We start from the raw sequence: 18,111 nt of genomic DNA on the forward strand, positions 1-18,111 counted from the left end.
AATTAATATGATTCCTATTATAGGGTTTTAATTTAATCTACATTTCCCATTTGTTTCTTATTTTTTATTTATATTTTCTCATTGTACATGGAGTGCATGGGGTTGCACATATTATTTGTTAATTTCTTTTGTTGGTTTTTTTCTGAGATATAGCATGTTCCCTTCTGTACTCTGTAGAACCAAATGAAAATGAAAGAGATTAACATAGAAGGCAGTATAGTTTTTTAATAGTCACTAGAGGGCCATCAAGTGAATCCTAGAGCTACTTAGAGTCCTCATTCTTTTAAATAAAAGTTAGATAATATATGGATACTTTAATTGAAATATAGTTAAGACCCAAAAGATACCTCTTAAAAGAGAATAGTGTTGGAATATACAGTTCTAAAGTGAATTGTTAAAATTGTAGAGAAATAAGAGTAAATCATATATTAGGAGAAGAGTCAAACTTACTATTGTCATGTCGGTTCTTCCTCGGTTCTTGTCTCATTTCAACAAAAATTTGGTATGACGGACTGAAGGGTTTAAAGCAACAGAGAGTTAACAGCTCAGTTCAGCTCAAGCAGACAGATCTTTTACTCCAAAGACATGGGAGCAGGCCGACCCCAAAGGAGTTGTCATCCTCCTCCTGATTCCTCTTGGCTTCCCCCTTTTTATACTTTCTGTCTCCTCCTTTTGGTTATGCCCTGTGCAAAATGCAAAATAGGGCTTGTACTCACCACCAGTCAGTGAAAGTGAATGCAGATGGGCACCCGCTCAGAGCCTATTGACAACTGCAAGTTATATAACAGCAGGCTATGTTGTTTATGCCTTCCCATAATTCAGTCTTTTGTCAGATGTGTGTGTGTGTGTGTGTGTGTGTAGAGTATTTATGAACCCTTAGTGGGCTCCTTCCTAGTTACCTAAAGGTTACCTGGAGAAGCCCCTGTGGTTAGTGTGCCTTGGGCACATGTGCCCAAGTTGGAAAAATCTGTGGTTATTTTGTAGCATATTTGTGAGCTCCCCTGGGTGTGTCTAGGATGGGTTTTAGAGATCAGCTTGCATCCTTTTCAGCCAGGCCACCCCTCTTTGCTCATGCCTAACTTCCTACCTAACAGTATGACAGACAGGTTCTCATCACTGTGTCTCTGGTACAGAATATTGAAACATGGAGATTTTTGTAGTATGCCACTAATTGTGTCTACTCTTCATTAGTGTCAGCTGAGCGAGAAGAAATAGAAGATGCTCAACAACAGGAAGCTGCCCTGCTGACCAAGTGGCAAAGGATTATGGGGATTAATTATGAAATTGTGGTATGCTAGCTTCCCCTCCCTAACTTCCTAATTTGTGAACTGTATTTGAGCCGGGAGTTTCTGACAGTAATAAAGATGACTATTATAAATAGTCAAAGATGACTATTATAAATAGTCCTAGAGAAGTTGCAAACACCAGGGTTTTTTTCAAAGACCTGAATGTGCTGATTCAGATATTAAAAAATTCAAATTGGAGAAAGTTGGATTGTAAATAACCAGGGTGCTAAAGTACAAGGACTAGAAGTTTTAGAACTTATAATTCATCACTATTTCTTGTCGTAGTGTATATTATATAGATAAAAGGAAGAGTTTTTCTGATTCTCATTCCTGGGATTTATGGAAAGAATCTGAATAGAATGACAGAATTTACTTGAAAATAAAAATCATCATGGCTTAGTACAGAATTGTAAAAAGAACTTTTTCCTATTTACTCTTTATCATTCTTATGCTCTTACTCTTCTTGAGGGTTTTTAGTCTACATGCTTTTTTCATTTTTCTTAGGCCATAGTGAATCATTTCATGTTTGTTTAATAACTTGCATACCTAGAGTAGCAGTTGTGATCTGCTATTCTAAAAAGTGTTTTAATGAAGTGAACATTGATTATGAATCTTTAGGTATATACCAGCTAATTTCAGGAATTTCAAAAGGAACAATAAAATACTTGGTTAGGTAAAAATTTTCATATTGCTTATGATATTCAAGTAGCTCTAGATTAAAGGTGATAAAACACAAGAGATAATTACATATAATATTAATAAAAATAACATTTACTGAGTACTTTGTGTCAAGCCGTATTCTCAGTGTTTCTGTTAATCCTCATTACAAAGTTTTTTTTTAAACACTCAATTTGTGTCAAGTAAGATTTGAGTAACTACAGCTGTGACTACCATTTTAAATTGAGTCAAGAAAGAATACAACAAAGTCCAGCTTAACTATGGTTAGTTTAGCACGAAACGATAGTTGGGAGGTTCCTTTGTGGGGTGGGATTAACATGGCTGGCATGCCCAACTGAGATTGCATTCCTTTGGGTCATACTTGAGTAGTAAGAGGACGCTTTCACTGGCCACTCCTCACAGAGGTCAGAACGGAGACTGTGGACCTTTAACTGCCCTTTGTCTACATGTTATTTTGGTGGCGCTTCCAGTAATGTATCAAGTGTGAAAATTTATTATAAGTCTGAAAGGACTAAGCTGTTTATAGGCCCTTATCAAACATAGGTAAATATGACATGTTTGGATTTACAGTTGCTTCCTATGTAGTTACACAGCACAAATGAAGTAATAGGAGGAGTGGGGTAGTAGAGAGAAGGATTGATGGATGTTGTAAGGGGGTACATGGACGGCTGCATGGAGGAAGTGATACCTAAATAAGGAATTGATGGATTTTGTCAACAATAGGTTTAAAACTCAGATAATGCAGCTTCCAGTATTAACTCTGTGCTTATTATCATTAAGATTTGAAAAAGATCTTTTATAACTAAACAGTATTTTTCTCAGTCTCTCTATCGCTCAGTTCCCTTAACTATAAAGGAGATAAAGCAGATTTTCTTTAGTATACTTTCTGATTTTAATATTATAGTGATTGTTCTGCCTGTAAAAATAGTGATTTCCTAATGTTCTTCGTTATTTAGATTAACAGTAGAAAATAAAAACTTTACTCTCCTGTTTTAAGCTTTGATTCACTTTTAAAGACAAAGTTGTCCCCTTGATACAGTGTACGGTCCAGAGCCTGAGCCATGGGTTCAGACTGCTGAGGTTCAGAGTGCTTTTATTAGCTGCGTGACTATTGAAACTGACCTCTCAGAACCTCATTTTTGTAAGTTTGGAAGCAGGGATAGACATAGTACCTATTTATGAAAAGTAAGTGAGATAGTCTGCGTAATGGGATTAGTGTGGTCCTAGCACATGGAAGGTGATAAGGGTGTGTCTTTCTGTGTGTGGTTTGAGCTCAGGCTTCTGGTTTTATCAGTGGTCCTCTGACTACCCTCCATCTGGTATCAGCGTCTTCGATACCACAGAGTGTCTTGGAAGCTTGCACCTGGCTGCTTCCTCTTGGTTTGTATTGGTTCAGGGAACTAATAGACATCAATACTCTTTCCAAGGCAAAATGCTAAAGGTTTGCAGCTTTAAAATAAGGTTTTTGAAGCTTTTGTGAGAAATTTGACCTTCTAGGGGGTGAACATAAAATACATATACAGAAAAAGAAGAAAAATGAAAGAATATTAAAAATTGTGATGATATTTCTCCTTTCAGGTGGCTCATGTGAGCAAGTTCAGCGAGAACAGTGGGTTGGGAATAAGTCTGGAAGCAACAGTAGGCCATCATTTTATTCGATCTGTCCTCCCGGAAGGTCCTGTTGGACACAGTGGGAAGCTTTTCAGTGGAGATGAGCTGTTGGAAGTAAGCAAGCTATTCCATCTTCCCATTCGTAAATAAAATTCTGAAAAGGCTGTGGGACACGTAATGTAGTAAACAATTAAGTTCTTATTTCAAGTTCCTCCTCCAAAGGGTACCTGAGAGGGATACATAAGTAAAACTTTACCCACAGCAGAAATTTCTAATCTGTACGTGCATTGATCATCAGACCTAATTCCATGCATGGTTTTTGTTTGTTTTAGGTCCAGAGAATATAAAAACTGGCTTTACATTGTTTTAAACATTCAAATTTTAGAATAGGTAATATATTCATGTTTTATAATCACATATAAGACAAAGATATACTCCAGTGAGTAGTTTTTTTTCTGTCCCAACCCTTCATTAGGTGTAACTGCTTCTTATTGGTTCTATGCAATCTTCCAGATATTTTTAATGAATATGTATGAAAATTTGAACTTGTTAATTTATCCCACTTTTTAAATGTATTAGTATATAATAAAATACATGCCATTTTTTATCTTGAATTTTTTCATTTAATGATAATATATCATTTTAAAACAAGCTTTATTCTTTGGGAACAATTTTATTAATTCTCCCTTTCCAAACTATTACACAGGCATATGAAACATGGGTGAAAGCTAGTGATCTTTCTGTGAGTACTTGAGAACATCCAATTCCAATAAGACTGTAGTGTTGCATGTAAATTATTTTAGGCAGCACTACTACAGATCCAGCCATAGTTCTGAGCATAGTACAGCTATGATCATCCCTTGAGTACAATTTATATTAATGTAATAAAAAATTGCTTTGAAGTGTTAGGAAGTGTTCTTTCTTGGTCAACTTGTCTTTTTGCACAGGTGAATGGCATAACTCTACTTGGGGAGAATCACCAGGAGGTGGTGACCATATTAAAAGAGCTACCTATAGAGGTGACAATGGTGTGCTGTCGTCGAACGGTGCCACCTACTGCCCCGTCAGAGTTGGAGAGCCTGGACTTATGTGACATTGAACTAACAGAAAAGGTATCAGACACGCAGACACAGGAGACTAATCTGAATGTATAATGGGAAGGAAGTACGACGTTTAAAAGTCTTTAAGCCTTTATTTTCTCTTACTTGGTACTGATTTCCTCACAAATCCTGTGGCGTATAGGCTAGCCCTTGGAGTCAGACAGACATAGGTTTGAATCAGGCTTGACCCTTACTCTCTCTGTGACCACGGGCAGGTCACTTCATCTTTCTGAATCTCACTTTTCTTGAGGTAAAATGTCAGTCATTAGGTATCATTGCAAAATAGGTGCTTCTATAATTCATTCACAGTATTCCTGTGAAATGGACACTTGTCCCCCTTAACGGAGGGAAAACTGAAACATGAAAGTAGTGAATATATAGTACATGTCTAGTCAAAGATACTTTTGTATAACCTCCCCAGCTCAGTGCTTGTCATGTGGGTGATAAGAATAGGGGAAAATAAGAAACATGATGCCAAATTCTGTAGAAATCAGTGTAGCACCATGCATGTCCAAATATATTTTATGTGATATAAATGGGATTATTACAATAAACCAGGTGGACAGATTTGCATCCGCGGTCCTACTGTACAATAATTGTAAAAAAAGCAAAGATAGCATTTAAAGTAATATTTCATCATCAAAAACATGTTTTTCCGATCTAATGTCTTCAAGAGCTATACAAAACTGAATTAATCTAGACTCACTGTAGTATATTTGACTAAAAGACGCTAATGTTTGAACCCCTATTTTTGTGCCAAGTGCTTTTTAAATATTACCTTACTTAATCTGCAAAAATTCTTTGAGATGGGTACTGTGAAGCCCAGGTTAAGAATGCAGCTCAAGGCTACACAGATAAAATAAAAATAATAGAGGAAGTCTTCAAGCCAAGGCCAGTGTGTCTTCAGATATCATCTTGCCACTGTGCATGTTAATTTATTAATGAAACACGTGCACAACTCATAGGATTTTAGAACCCTTGTTTGCTCAGTGTGTAGAACTTATACATACAGCCATTTCCTCTTGAATTGTTCTAATTTATCATAAGCATTCTTTTTCTTTAATATCAAAAATAGCTTTAGATTTCTTTTTCTAACAACAGATGTGATTTAGACACTGATGAAAAACGGTGAAAATCACATAGAATTATGCTACTAAGATAGAATCACTATATATTTTATGGAAGCTCTTTGAACCATACATTTTAAGTGCCTGTTACAAGTTAGGTTATTTATAAGTTGCTGCCTTAATTCATAAAGGTTTCTTGATAAACTGTTGCTGCTCATATGCGAGTGCTATATTCTGGGCAGATGCTGGGAATCTCCCTTTTCCTCATAGTGTTGGTATGTACATCTGCGGATCTAGTACATCTGAAATAAGAGCTGTCTGGTCTGTTTATCCAGCCTCACGTAGATCTAGGTGAGTTCATCGGGTCCTCGGAGACAGAGGATCCTGTGCTGACTATGACTGATGTGGATCAGAATGCAGAGGAAGTTCAAGGACCTTTGGCTATGTGGGAAGCCGACATTCAGAACATAGAGCTGGAGAAAGGGAGCAAAGGACTTGGTTTTAGCATTTTAGATTACCAGGTAAATATATCCTACTTTTAACAAATTTTTTTTTTTTAAAGATAACATGCTAAATGCGTATTGTTACTGGCAGAGCAAAAGTAGATAATACTTTAGAGTCATCAAATATGTGTTCTTGTTTCTAGTCTTTCAGAATAATAATTTATAATAAGATTATTATTATAAAGCATTTTTTTGACATTGAGATTTTTTAGCTCTTTTATATTTCAGCTTTTGGAAATTTGAAGACTATGTAGAATACTTTTTAGGAATATCATAGAAATACAGTTTTACTGTTTCTTTGGGGAATATACCTAAATTGTTTTTATTTCCTTGCTCTTAATGGATAGTTCATATTTGAGTGGTAAGACAGAAACTATCAAATACTTACTTCTTTTGTCTGAACTGAATGATAGATATATTATTTTGGATATATTGTAAATTCTCATATTCTTATTATTTGACCAAACTTGATGAATAATCAAATTAGGTCAGGTCAGGTGTAGCCTGCATCCTCGTGCTGCGCTTGGTGCCGAGTTACTGAGGGGATGCTACTGCTGGGCTGATGAGGTGCAGCTGCTGCGCCTTATTAATTAATACTGAGCTGGCAGGCTGTCTCAGATGACTCCAGAGAGTTGTATTCTTTCTCAGTCATGATTCTGGAGTCTTGTTCTAATATTAAGGTTGTTGTGTATCAGAAAACACTGCATTATCAACTACGATATGGCCTCCTGTATCTCTCCATTCCAAAAACAAGCCCTTTCCTCAGAACACTCACATCTACTGATGTTCCACAATAGTAACAGCCTGTCAGTAAATGCTGCTGTTAATAATTCATGAATCTCAGATGATAGTTATAAAAGTGGACTGTTTATCAATAGCTGAAGTCACACTTTTAAATTTACCTATAAAATTTAAAACATCTACTTGGGAACCATTGAAAGTGGGGATGCCATTGTTTAGGGTGGACTCTTCCTAAACCCTTCAAAATGGAGATAGCTTTCACCCAGATAATTCACTGGAAGTGTTGTATGGAATTTTTAAAAGACACTTTGAAAATTTTACCCATCCATTACAATGCAGAGAGTGCAACCTGTAATAACATTTTTAAGTGTAGAGAGGAGTTGCCTGCTCTTTGCTTTCTTGTCCTTTCAGGATCCAGTTGATCCAGCAAGCACTGTGATCGTCATTCGTTCTTTGGTGCCTGGTGGAATTGCCGAAAAGGATGGACGACTTCTTCCTGGAGATCGACTCATGTTTGTTAATGATGTTAACTTGGAAAACAGCAGTCTCGAAGAAGCTGTCCAGGCCCTGAAGGGTGCACCATCAGGAACTGTGAGAATAGGAGTTGCCAAGCCTTTGCCTGTAAGAACTCAGATTTTACTGATTTCTTTTTATTTGCAAATAAAAGTGACTTTCAGCCTTTTTGCTTCAGGTATTTTCATGATTGAATCATGACTTTTGATACTTTTCCATCAGCATGGTTATTGGCTCCATGAGTGTAAAAATTTAATTTTGATTAATATTTTTTTAAAGGATAAAGGAAAGAAACAGCCAGGAAGTTCAGAAATAAATTTAAAAGTTAATGTTCTGTGGTTCACATTTAGCTTTTTTTTAATTCAAAAATAAGGTCATGATCCATATACAAACAAATGTTTTCAAAGAATAGGCTTTAAAATATCTATACCAATAAGTTGATGTATTAGAGAAATTAATAACAACAGCTAACAATGGAATCTTCAGTTATAGTGGAAGAAATAGAATCTCTGTCAGAGTGGATTAAGTCCCGGTATTTTGTTGACTTCAAAATATTTGTTGTATAATTACTGCAGAGCAAGAAATTGAACTTTCTAATTTAGGTTCATCAGCCTGTAGTTCTTCTCCTGGGAGGGAATAGCATTCATGTTATTAATTACTGCAATATAAAAACAACTAATAAATTCATGCTACATAATGTCAGTATGATTATTTAGTATAGTGATTGCAACATAGTACTTATCATTGAATTGCAATGAAATATTAGAGACAGTCTCAATATTTGTGTTTTTTTTCAGTATATAAATATATTTTAAGTAGAAAAGACAAATAGTATTTTCTCTTAAACATAGACACATAGGTATATTTGCATAAACATCGAATAAAGTCTGTTTACCTTGTCAAAGAGTTTATTTAGATTGTAAGCTTGTTGATGTATTTAAAATGTTGAGTAGATTTTTTATGCTCTGCTTTTCATTCCATAACATTTTGGTAACCTGTGAAAATGTATTTATGAAAACAGAAAGAAAGGAAGGGAAGAAGAAAGAGAATATTAAGCAAACCTCAAATTAAACCAGGATTGTAGGAATCAGAACAAGGGTTCAGTATGAAGAGTGTAAGAATGAAGATAGTGCATTATGGGACTCTACATATTTATTAATATTGACCATGCATTTGGTTTCTGTTACACAAAGAAAATGGCAAACATGATCAGTACATGTGTTTTACTGCCCTTAAGGGAAAATTGTGCCACCTAACTCTGAAGCAATCTTTTTTTTCCCCTAGTTAGTTCCAAAATAAGTTTCTTTCGTAAGAGTATTTAGTGTTCCAAATTGAATATGCATTGCAGTTGTGATAAATCTCATTTATATGAAGTCAGTTTTACTAAAAGTTAGGCTCATATGTATGGGCAAAGAAGGTAAACATTTTTTTTTCTCTTGAAATACTGTTGCACATATTGGTGATACAGGGTGATGTAGGCAAGACAATCTAAATGTTTTAGCTTGTGTTTTCCTGATATTGTAAGAAGAATGCTAGGTTATCCATCACTGTGATCATGGTTATAATTTGACTTCTCAGGAGTGCAGTATAAGTGTATCCTATACATACAGAGTTGGTGATGTATTTTAAGCCATGCTAAATTAAGAGACTTCATTGACAGTTTACTAAAGGTCCTTGTCAAAGAAATTAACATTTTTTAAAATAATCAGGAGTACAGTGTAAATATATTGTATACATTTAGTGTTGGTGGTGATGGTTGTATTTTGAGCCATACTAAATTAAGATACTTCATTGAGAGGTCACTAACTATCCCTGTCAGAGAAATTACATTCTTTAAAGTAATATTCTAGTAAGGAATGACAGAGAGATATTGGTCCTTCTGTTTAATGTTTCCTTTTCTGCAAATTCTTCTACATCTTAACACCTAAAAGTTGCCTTATTTCTGTATTTAGAAGTCATTGTTTAACTCGAGTATTTGGTAGGTGACCAGAAGATTATTATAATGTAAAAAATTGTTGATTTTGATAATCTTTTTGTAAGAAGGGTAAAGAAATTTGTAGAAAGGGATTCTCATCTAACAGATAATGTTGGTATTGGGATAAGCATTCTTACTGTGTCTTAAAATATAAAACTGTTCAACATGAATATTTATTATATTTCTTGCTCATCATTTATGTTAAAGTTGTTTGTTTATGATGACTTTGTAACTTGAAAACATTATTTGAAAACTGGCCAATTTTTTCTCCCGCCCTTACTTTTTTTCTCCCCTCTCCTCTGTTTTCCCTTCCCTTCTTCTTTCCTGTTTGCCTTCTTTTTCATGAACTCATCCTCAAACACTGAGCTTCATTCTCCCTGCAGCTGTCCCCAGAAGAGGGTTATGTTTCTGCTAAGGAGGATTCCTTTCTCTACCCGCCACATTCCTGCGAGGAGGAAGGGCTGGCTGATAAAGCCCTCTTCAGGGCTGACTTGGCTCTGGTTAGTGGCGTGCTGGCTTATCAAGCTTTCTTTCAAAATCTTAAATGTGTCTTATTTTTGCTTTTCAAAACATTCTGAAGTCTTACTGTATTCTTTGTTCATTATGTTTTGGAAAACTTAACATTTTATTTTCAACTTCAGTAGTTCTCATAGTTCAAAATGAGAAGAAAAGCAAACTATTATAAACCTGAAAAATCTTGGATTTGTGGCAGAAATTCATTTAGCAGTGTATTATGTCAACATGTAAATTTAATCTTTACATCATACCAAAAGTTATTAAAGCACTTGTTTGCTCTGAATATGTACTTGAATATCTCTAAGCATACTTTAACTGTTTTCAGTATTCAGTCAGAGATCAGTTATTTTAGCTTCCTTTTAATGATTTAACAGTTATGTTATTTCATGGAAGGTGAAGTCCCTCAGTCGTGTCTGACTCGTTGCGAACCCATGGACTGTAACCTACTAGGCTTCTCCGTCTTCTCCAGGCAAGAATACTGGAGTAGATTGCCATTTCCTTCTCCAAGGGATCTTCCCGACCCAGGGATCGAACCCTGGTCTCCCGCACTGGAGGCAGACGCTTTAACCTATATTAATAATATGAAAGTCACATACATTGTTTCACTTATGGATTAAGAGCACAAAAGCTTCCAAAAGAGGGAATGTTCATGTTTTCTATGAATATGTGTTTGTTAACATTATTGATTTACCAGAAGCTTTTACATTAAAATTTTATTTTTACTTGGTCTATATAAAATCATGGACTTCCCTGGTGGCTCAGACGGTAAAGCGTCTGTCTACAATGTGGGAGACCTGGGTTTGAGCCCTGGGTTGGGAAGATCCTCTGGAGAAGGAAATGGCAATCCACTCCAATACTATTGCCTGGAAAATCCCATGGACAGAGGAGCCTGGTAGGCTACAGTCCATGTTGTTGCAAAGAGTCGGACATGACTGAGCGACTTCACTTTCATATAAAATCATTCACTGTAATAACTATACTTAGGGACCACTAGAGGCCAACTTTGTTTTGTGAATATATGGTTCTTGTTCCTGAGAACCTTATGGTCTGGTAGAGGATCCAGTGCTATGTTAATAGTTAATAAAGTATAAAACTAAATACCAGATATAAATATGCATATGACATTTATACAAGTGTAAAAATTACACATCCTCTTCCTAGTGCTTCCTTCATTAAAGCCAGGTTCCTGACCTAAAATTTTTTTGGAGGGCTGGGAAGCATTCCTCAGTGTTACTAGAAAGGAATATTTTAAATACATGTCTTAGTGGTGTTGGACTAGTGAGAGGTTTCAAACCTGTGAAATTCTCCATTAGGTGTTTATAACTAATTGTGCACATCTTGCTTTGATTCTAATAATCCTATTGTTGAAGGATATGGTTCTTCTTGTTAGTTATTTTTCAATTGCCAGCTCCTAAATCAGCCATTTGGAGTTTTGGTGTATATTGTAATCACTACAATAATTTCACATTATAATTCCAGGTAACTGGAAAAAAGTATTTTTTTAAATTATAGAAATATTTAAACTTAGACTTGCTCCAAGCCCTTTGTTATTACCTTTTGCCCTTTCATTGATGAAACAAGATAACCCTCTATGCTAGCACCAGTTTGTCTTTGTTCTGTTACAGTAGTTAGTTTCTGATGTGTTGAAGAGAGTGAAGAGGTCCTGTAGAAAATAGAATAGACCAGAGAATGATACCAGTATGCCCTTTAGTCTTAGTAACAGAACAGAATTCCCATCTGATATTATTGTTTTTATTCCTAGGTGAACGCAAATGATGCTGACTTAGCAGATGAATCTGCCTTTGAGTCGCAGTACTCTCCTGATAATGGCAGTATCTACTCCACTCAAGCCTCTATTTTATCTCTTCACAGCAGTGCTTGTAGTGATAACCTGAATTACGGTCCCTCCCTTCCATCTTCTCCTCCCAAGGTACAAAGGAAATGCCATTTTATTTATGAGAGAACTTATTGCCCAGAGATCATTGCTAACGGGATTTTGTGGGAGTGGCATGTTAAAGACCTTATGTTTATGCAGTGATGACTTCACTCTTAAAGTGCAGTTTCCTTTAGGGAGTGTTAGCTGGGTATCTTGTAGACTCCAAGGGACTATTTAAATATGGGTTCTGTGATACAGTGTGATAGATACAAGAGTTCAAAACTTTAAGATTTGCATATTAGACAAAAATTTTAATGAAATGTATTTCTTAAATTCTGTTTTTGGCAGTGTCTACTTTGGAAAAATTACAAGAGTAACTTTATTTTCTGAATGGTTTTAAAACTGATTTCCATGGAAAGTTGGATAGTAAAATAGTCCTTGCATTAGTTTAATATTTATTATCTAAGTTGAACTTAATGCCATCATATATTTTTATATAAAATAATGCCAAAGAATACTTTACGTAAAAACCACAGTGAATGGCAAAGAATGTTTGAGTCACTGGAAGTGAATGAAGAATTTAGCTACTGTATGATATGTCTCTGCCATCGACATTTTAAAAATAGATTACTGGTGTAAGTGCCTCACCCAACTCTATATTCATTTTCTTGGTGACATACTCTATAATTTTTTTCCTTTCTTTATTTAATTTTTTCTGTAATTTTTAATAAGTAATATTTTATAAAGCTTATTCAGTCTTTTGTGTGTGAGATGATATATCACTGTTTGAATTTGGATTTCTGATTGCTTATGAAGTGGAACAGGTTTTCATATATTGGCCATCTGGTTTTCATATCCAGCAATTGCATCTTCATATCTTTTGGTCATTTTATAATGGAGTTGCTTGTCTTTCTATTGATTTCTTGGACTCATTTATAGTTCCTAGAAATTTAATAAACAGAGAAATTTAATGTGTATTTATTTATGAGTGTGTATATTTTGAAAATCTGAAAATGTGTAGGAATGATTCCTTTTAACTTCAGGAACGAAGTTATTCTAGGAGAAAAAATTAAAGCATGGGAAGTTAGTTGCATCTATAATATCAGTACATTATATCCTTTTAAGAAGAAAGAGAAATTGAAGAAAATATGCCAAAATATTACTGTATGTTAAATCTCAGCAGAAGGTTCATATATGGATATATTTTCCTTATTTTTCCATGTTGGAAATATACTGTAAATAAACATAATCATTACGGTAAAAGATTGGATAATAATTCTTTTTTAAATATATGAAATATATATTTTCCACATAAATTCAATGGGAAGGGAATCTGTATTTATGACTCAGTTGGAAAGTAGAATTTCAATAGGCCTTGAACAATTTTCCTCCTTTTCTGATTAACAAGAAATTTTTTGGCCTGAACATTTTCAAAGCATTTTCTTTTATGTTCAAGATGCACCTGTTATCCTTGAAACGATCCTGGGCAATCTCCTTGAATTGGTTTGCAAGGTATAATCTTGAATGGAGCAGCTGCTCCTCTCTCACCACACCTGAGACTCTCTGACTGAGTCCTGTCTGGAACATATTCCTTTTAGTGGCCTCAGGGCTGAAAGCTGAGTTATCTCCTAATGGAATCTTCTAATCTGCTGCATATCACACTCCTTCTTGCCAGTGGGACATATTGTATTGTTTAACTTAGTAATTGTTACTTAAAGGGATTACGCAATGTGCATACTAAGAAGCATGTATTTTACAGGACAAATGCTGGCTATGCACAGTACAACATATTGGCTTACTGAAGCCTGTTTGACCCTTTTTTTTTTTCCAAGGCAGTTTACTCTTTTGTTGAAGCAAATTTTGGCAAGCTGGCCTATCAACTGAAATATTTAAACTACAAAACAACAAAGGAGACACTAATGAGGGTGTTTTAAAACACATTGTGAAACTCCTGTGTGATTCCAGTTTTCTTAGAAAGTAGGACTGTTTGTGTATCGTGGTGCGTCTTTGCCACTTTTTTGTCTTGTTTGTATTTGTTTCGTGGCATTTTTTTAGTACTAAGATATTTTGCTGGAAAATTGAAAAGTTAGATTATTCATTCATCTTCCTATTTCTTTGCACTAAATTTATTTTTAAAAGACAGAGCGGCAGTTTGTTATAGAACTTAGAGCCGACCATTTTTCTCAAAGAAAAGTGAGCTCATTTGGGGATTCTTTATTTGATAAAATGATACCACATGTGATCTTTAAGAAAAAGGGAAACCTCCATACAGATTTGAAAGAAGGATAAAAGAGTGAGAGGATCTCAGTGATTCCTCAGGTTTTTGACCTTGCTAATTATGTAATAATCTCGTAGCCTTAAATGGTGACTGGAAATGCACAAGTAAGTTTACCTGTTTTCTTTACCCTGATGAGAAGGCTTTGAACTGTGCCAGGCATGCTGCTGGATGCTCTAGGAGCTGATCACCCAGAACAGGGTCTTATTATAGAGGGAGGCCTTCTTCCTAAGGGCAGAGCCTGGACCTAGACCACTGCTTAGCTTAGCACCGAAAGCATATATTGAAGCTCCTCTGCACAGAATTCTCTTATTTGGGGGATCATTCTGCCTTTTTTTTTTGTAATAAAGGAGTTGTGTTTGTTTAATTTCATTTAGGGATTTAAGGGAAAAACATTACTCAAGAATCTGAAAAATATGGCCATTTCCAGCGGTATTTAGATTAATAGAGTCAGGTCATTGAAAGGTGGACATTAAAGGCAAGAAGCTAGTGGGTGGTTTTCTCATTCTTCTAGGTTTTAATTTTTTCATTAATATTTTTATCCTCTTTTCCTTCTCACCTCCAAAGACATAATAGAATGAAGAAATAATTGTTTTACAAACCTACTAAATACTTGCACACTTGTGTTTTAAAGCTCAGCATGGTTTTGTGGGAGAAGATAATTTTCTCTATTTTGACTTAATAGTCCAATCAATAAAGATTCAGTAAAGCATTTCCTTTTCTTCTTCTTATCCACACACCCATGCCCCACACTCCCTAGTGCATCCATAGTCTCTCTTCTTGCTCCAGTGATGAAAAGATTACGAGTTTGGTGCATGTCCTGCATTCCTGAATCCTGGTCCCCTGGAAATGCGGTTGATTCTAGTGCAAGCTGAACTTCATGTTTGTCACCATAGAAACCCCTCTTCATACCTTATAAATTAAACAAAACCAATGGATTCCATGATTTAAAAAAAAGAAAAACAAAAATCTACGTATTTGTAGGACTAAACCTCCACTAGTGTCGTTCTGTAGCATAAAATATTGCTACCTTCACAGTTATTTTTTAAATCTTGATACCAATTTTTATTATTTTGTGGAGAAAGGGTTGGTCTCAAAAACTGATTACATCACTATAATCAAGATGATGAGAGTGATTGTGGAAATCTTAGTGACAAAAACTGTGAGCTAGCAAAGGTACGAGAAATGTTACCTTCTCTCTCCGTAGGGTAAGAGTACAGATAGGAAAGGACGCGTACCTTATCTCAGAAAGAGTAGGAGTGCAGTGCAGGTTGGAGCAGCTGTCCTTATGGTGTATTTTTCTGAAGTATAGAAAGATTTCTGTGGTTGACTGGTTATTGAAAAAAAAGCAGGTTGTGTCCATCGAATGCTCAAGTTTTTATCTTGTCTGTGTAAATATATTTTCTGGGTAAATAATGTACCTAAGTATAACATTAATATGCATTATACTATATTTTCAAGTATAATTGTCATTTTCATTTAATCTTCCCCCCGTTTACCCTGAGAACATAAATGTGTCAAGTGGAGGTACCTATTAAGGTGGATTTTTGAAAGATTCCAGTTTAGATACCAAGTTGTACTGGGAAATTGTGGTTATTTTTGCACATCTTATGAGGGAAGATGGAGAAGGAAATGGCAACCCACTCCAGTATTCTTGCCTGGAGAATCCCATGGACAGAAGAGCCTGGTGGGCTATAGTCCAGGGGGTCGCAAAGAGTCGGACACGACTGAGTGACTTCACTTCACTTATGAGGGAAGAACTGCTTTTCTTTTAGATCCATAAGACTTAAAAATAAACTAGTTGTTGTTCAGCAACCAGAAATGTTTCTGAAGTCGGCGTGTGTTGTCTGCTGTGTTGATGGGCTCTTTCTTTCATATGTGTCAGTGTTAACTCCTTCATGAATAATGCATGGAGATTTCTGTTACATGGTTTCTAGTAAACCCAAGCTAATAAGGGCAACTTGACCTCTTTTACTGGTAGAAAGTAGTTTTGATTGCCACCTTTATTTGAGGAGTGGTAAGGATGACCTCTGCTAATTATTATGGTTAATTTAGACATACAGAAGCTAACCACTATTCTATTAAGTACTTTGTGGGTTTTTGTTTTTGTTTTTGTTTTTGTTTTTCCGTAAGACTAAAAGTTGGTTGTATGAGCCAACAGGTTATTACTTAGGTTTTGGGAGTGTGGAGGATGATACTTTTCTATCCTTTGTTTCTGAGGATTTTAAAGATGTTAGTTGCTTGCATGATTTTCCCACTTGCCTCAATTCTTTATACCAGGAATGTTTGATAATTCCAGAGAGACAGAAACTTGATTGAACAAGACAAGTGTAATAAATTGTGTTGAAGCGATTGATTGCCAAGTTAGAAAAAAAAAATGAAAAGGATGCATATCTGACATCAAATTCTGAAAAATAAATCTAGATGGGTTAAAACTGTATCTGAAAGCAAACCATTTGTAAAGTTGGAGAAAAATACTAAAAAGTATTTCATTTATTCTGTGCAGGAGGACTTTCTAAGCAGCTTATAAAACCAGAAGCATAAAGAAATTGACCAGTCTGATTGCATAAATAGTTTTAATAAAGAATTACATAATTCTTGATTACATAAGGCATTAACTTCTGCACATTTATGTATATGACATATTCAGACTTAAAAGACAATTGACAACCTTGGAAATACTTGCAGTATATATCACAATGGCTCAGAATATGTCAATGATGACATATTTACTGACATTGGAAATCTCTTATGTTGAGGTATAAAGATACTTCAAAAAAGTAGGAATATACTATTTAGTATTTAGTTTAATTTTAAAAAATGGATATGAATATGTGCATATTTGTGCATGTGTACTTATATATTATACAGATACATAAAAAACTCTGATGAATAAACACCCAACTAAGGCCAGCCCTTTATTTCTACTGAGGAAAGGACTGGCAGAATGTGCAGGGAAGGAAGACTTTCATACTGTAATCTGTGTGCAGTATGGTCTGAATGATTTTTGATAATAATATACTCATACACTGATCTTATATTTTAAAAACATCAGTAAAAGGATTGAAGGAAGAGTTGATACATTTATTCAACAGCAGTTCCTAGGATACTACTTGTCCAAAGCACAGAAGTGATACAATATATGTGTTGTAAGTAGATAATATATATTTATGTAGAGCTGTAGAATTTTAGAATTTCATGGAATTCTAGCAATTATTTTGCATAAAGCCAAGATCAAACCAGTCAATCCTAAAGGAAATCAATCCTGAACATTCATTGGAAGGACTGATGCTGAAGCTGAAGCTCCAATACTTTGGCACTCCTGATGCGAGGATCCCACCTATTAGAAAAGACTCTGATGCTGGGGAAGATTGAAGGCAGGAAAAGAAGGGGACGACAGAGGATGAGATGGTTGGATGGCATCACCAACTTGATAGACATGAGTTTGAGCAAGCTCTGGGAATTGGTGATAGACAAGGAAGCCTGGCATACTGCAGTCCACGGGGTTGCAAAGAGTCGGACATGAATGAGCAACTGTCAACAAAGAGAAGTTCTGTGATGTTATTATTAATAAATATACTGGATTGGAATCTACATCTTAGGACAACTTTTCTTAGTACTGTTCCTTCTGCTGCAACTTTCAGAGTGCTTAAGAAAAAATTCCCTATAAAAATATAGATTGTGTGACTTTCTGTTTGACTACATAAATACCTACAAATCCCTATCCAAATAATTTTTTCTTGGAGGTTCTTGTAAGTAGAAACTACTCAATCAATATCATATTCTTTATATTCTAAATCTTAGAACTAATAAGAATTTCAGATAGATTAGAAATGAACTACTTTTAAAATGAGATTTAGAAATATAAGTTATTTACTTGCCTATGTATATGGAACTCTGAATAATTTTATTTTTGAGTATAACAAAATATTCTATCTTAATAAGGTTATTAAGTACTAGTATATTGTAG

At 35.1% G+C, this 18,111-nt stretch overlaps 1 protein-coding gene across 7 annotated transcripts in view; it reads left to right on the plus strand.

Annotated features, from left to right (window-relative positions):
* Positions 1-18,111, plus strand: part of MPDZ (multiple PDZ domain crumbs cell polarity complex component) — a 179,989-nt gene that overhangs the window by 79,425 nt on the left and 82,453 nt on the right. For 6 of the 7 annotated variants that reach the window (XM_018051960.1, XM_018051962.1, XM_018051963.1 and 3 more), the window contains exons 13-19: positions 1,192-1,289; positions 3,543-3,689; positions 4,523-4,687; positions 6,078-6,263; positions 7,398-7,607; positions 9,858-9,974; positions 11,753-11,920. In XM_018051960.1, coding sequence (XP_017907449.1) covers positions 1,192-1,289; positions 3,543-3,689; positions 4,523-4,687; positions 6,078-6,263; positions 7,398-7,607; positions 9,858-9,974; positions 11,753-11,920 — 1,091 coding nt within the window. The remainder of the gene's footprint in view (positions 1-1,191; positions 1,290-3,542; positions 3,690-4,522; positions 4,688-6,077; positions 6,264-7,397; positions 7,608-9,857; positions 9,975-11,752; positions 11,921-18,111) is intronic. The other variant, XM_018051964.1, reaches the window with a different exon arrangement.

This window comes from Capra hircus, chromosome 8 (assembly GCF_001704415.2).
Source record: "Capra hircus breed San Clemente chromosome 8, ASM170441v1, whole genome shotgun sequence".
Classification (NCBI taxonomy): domain Eukaryota; kingdom Metazoa; phylum Chordata; class Mammalia; order Artiodactyla; family Bovidae; genus Capra; species Capra hircus.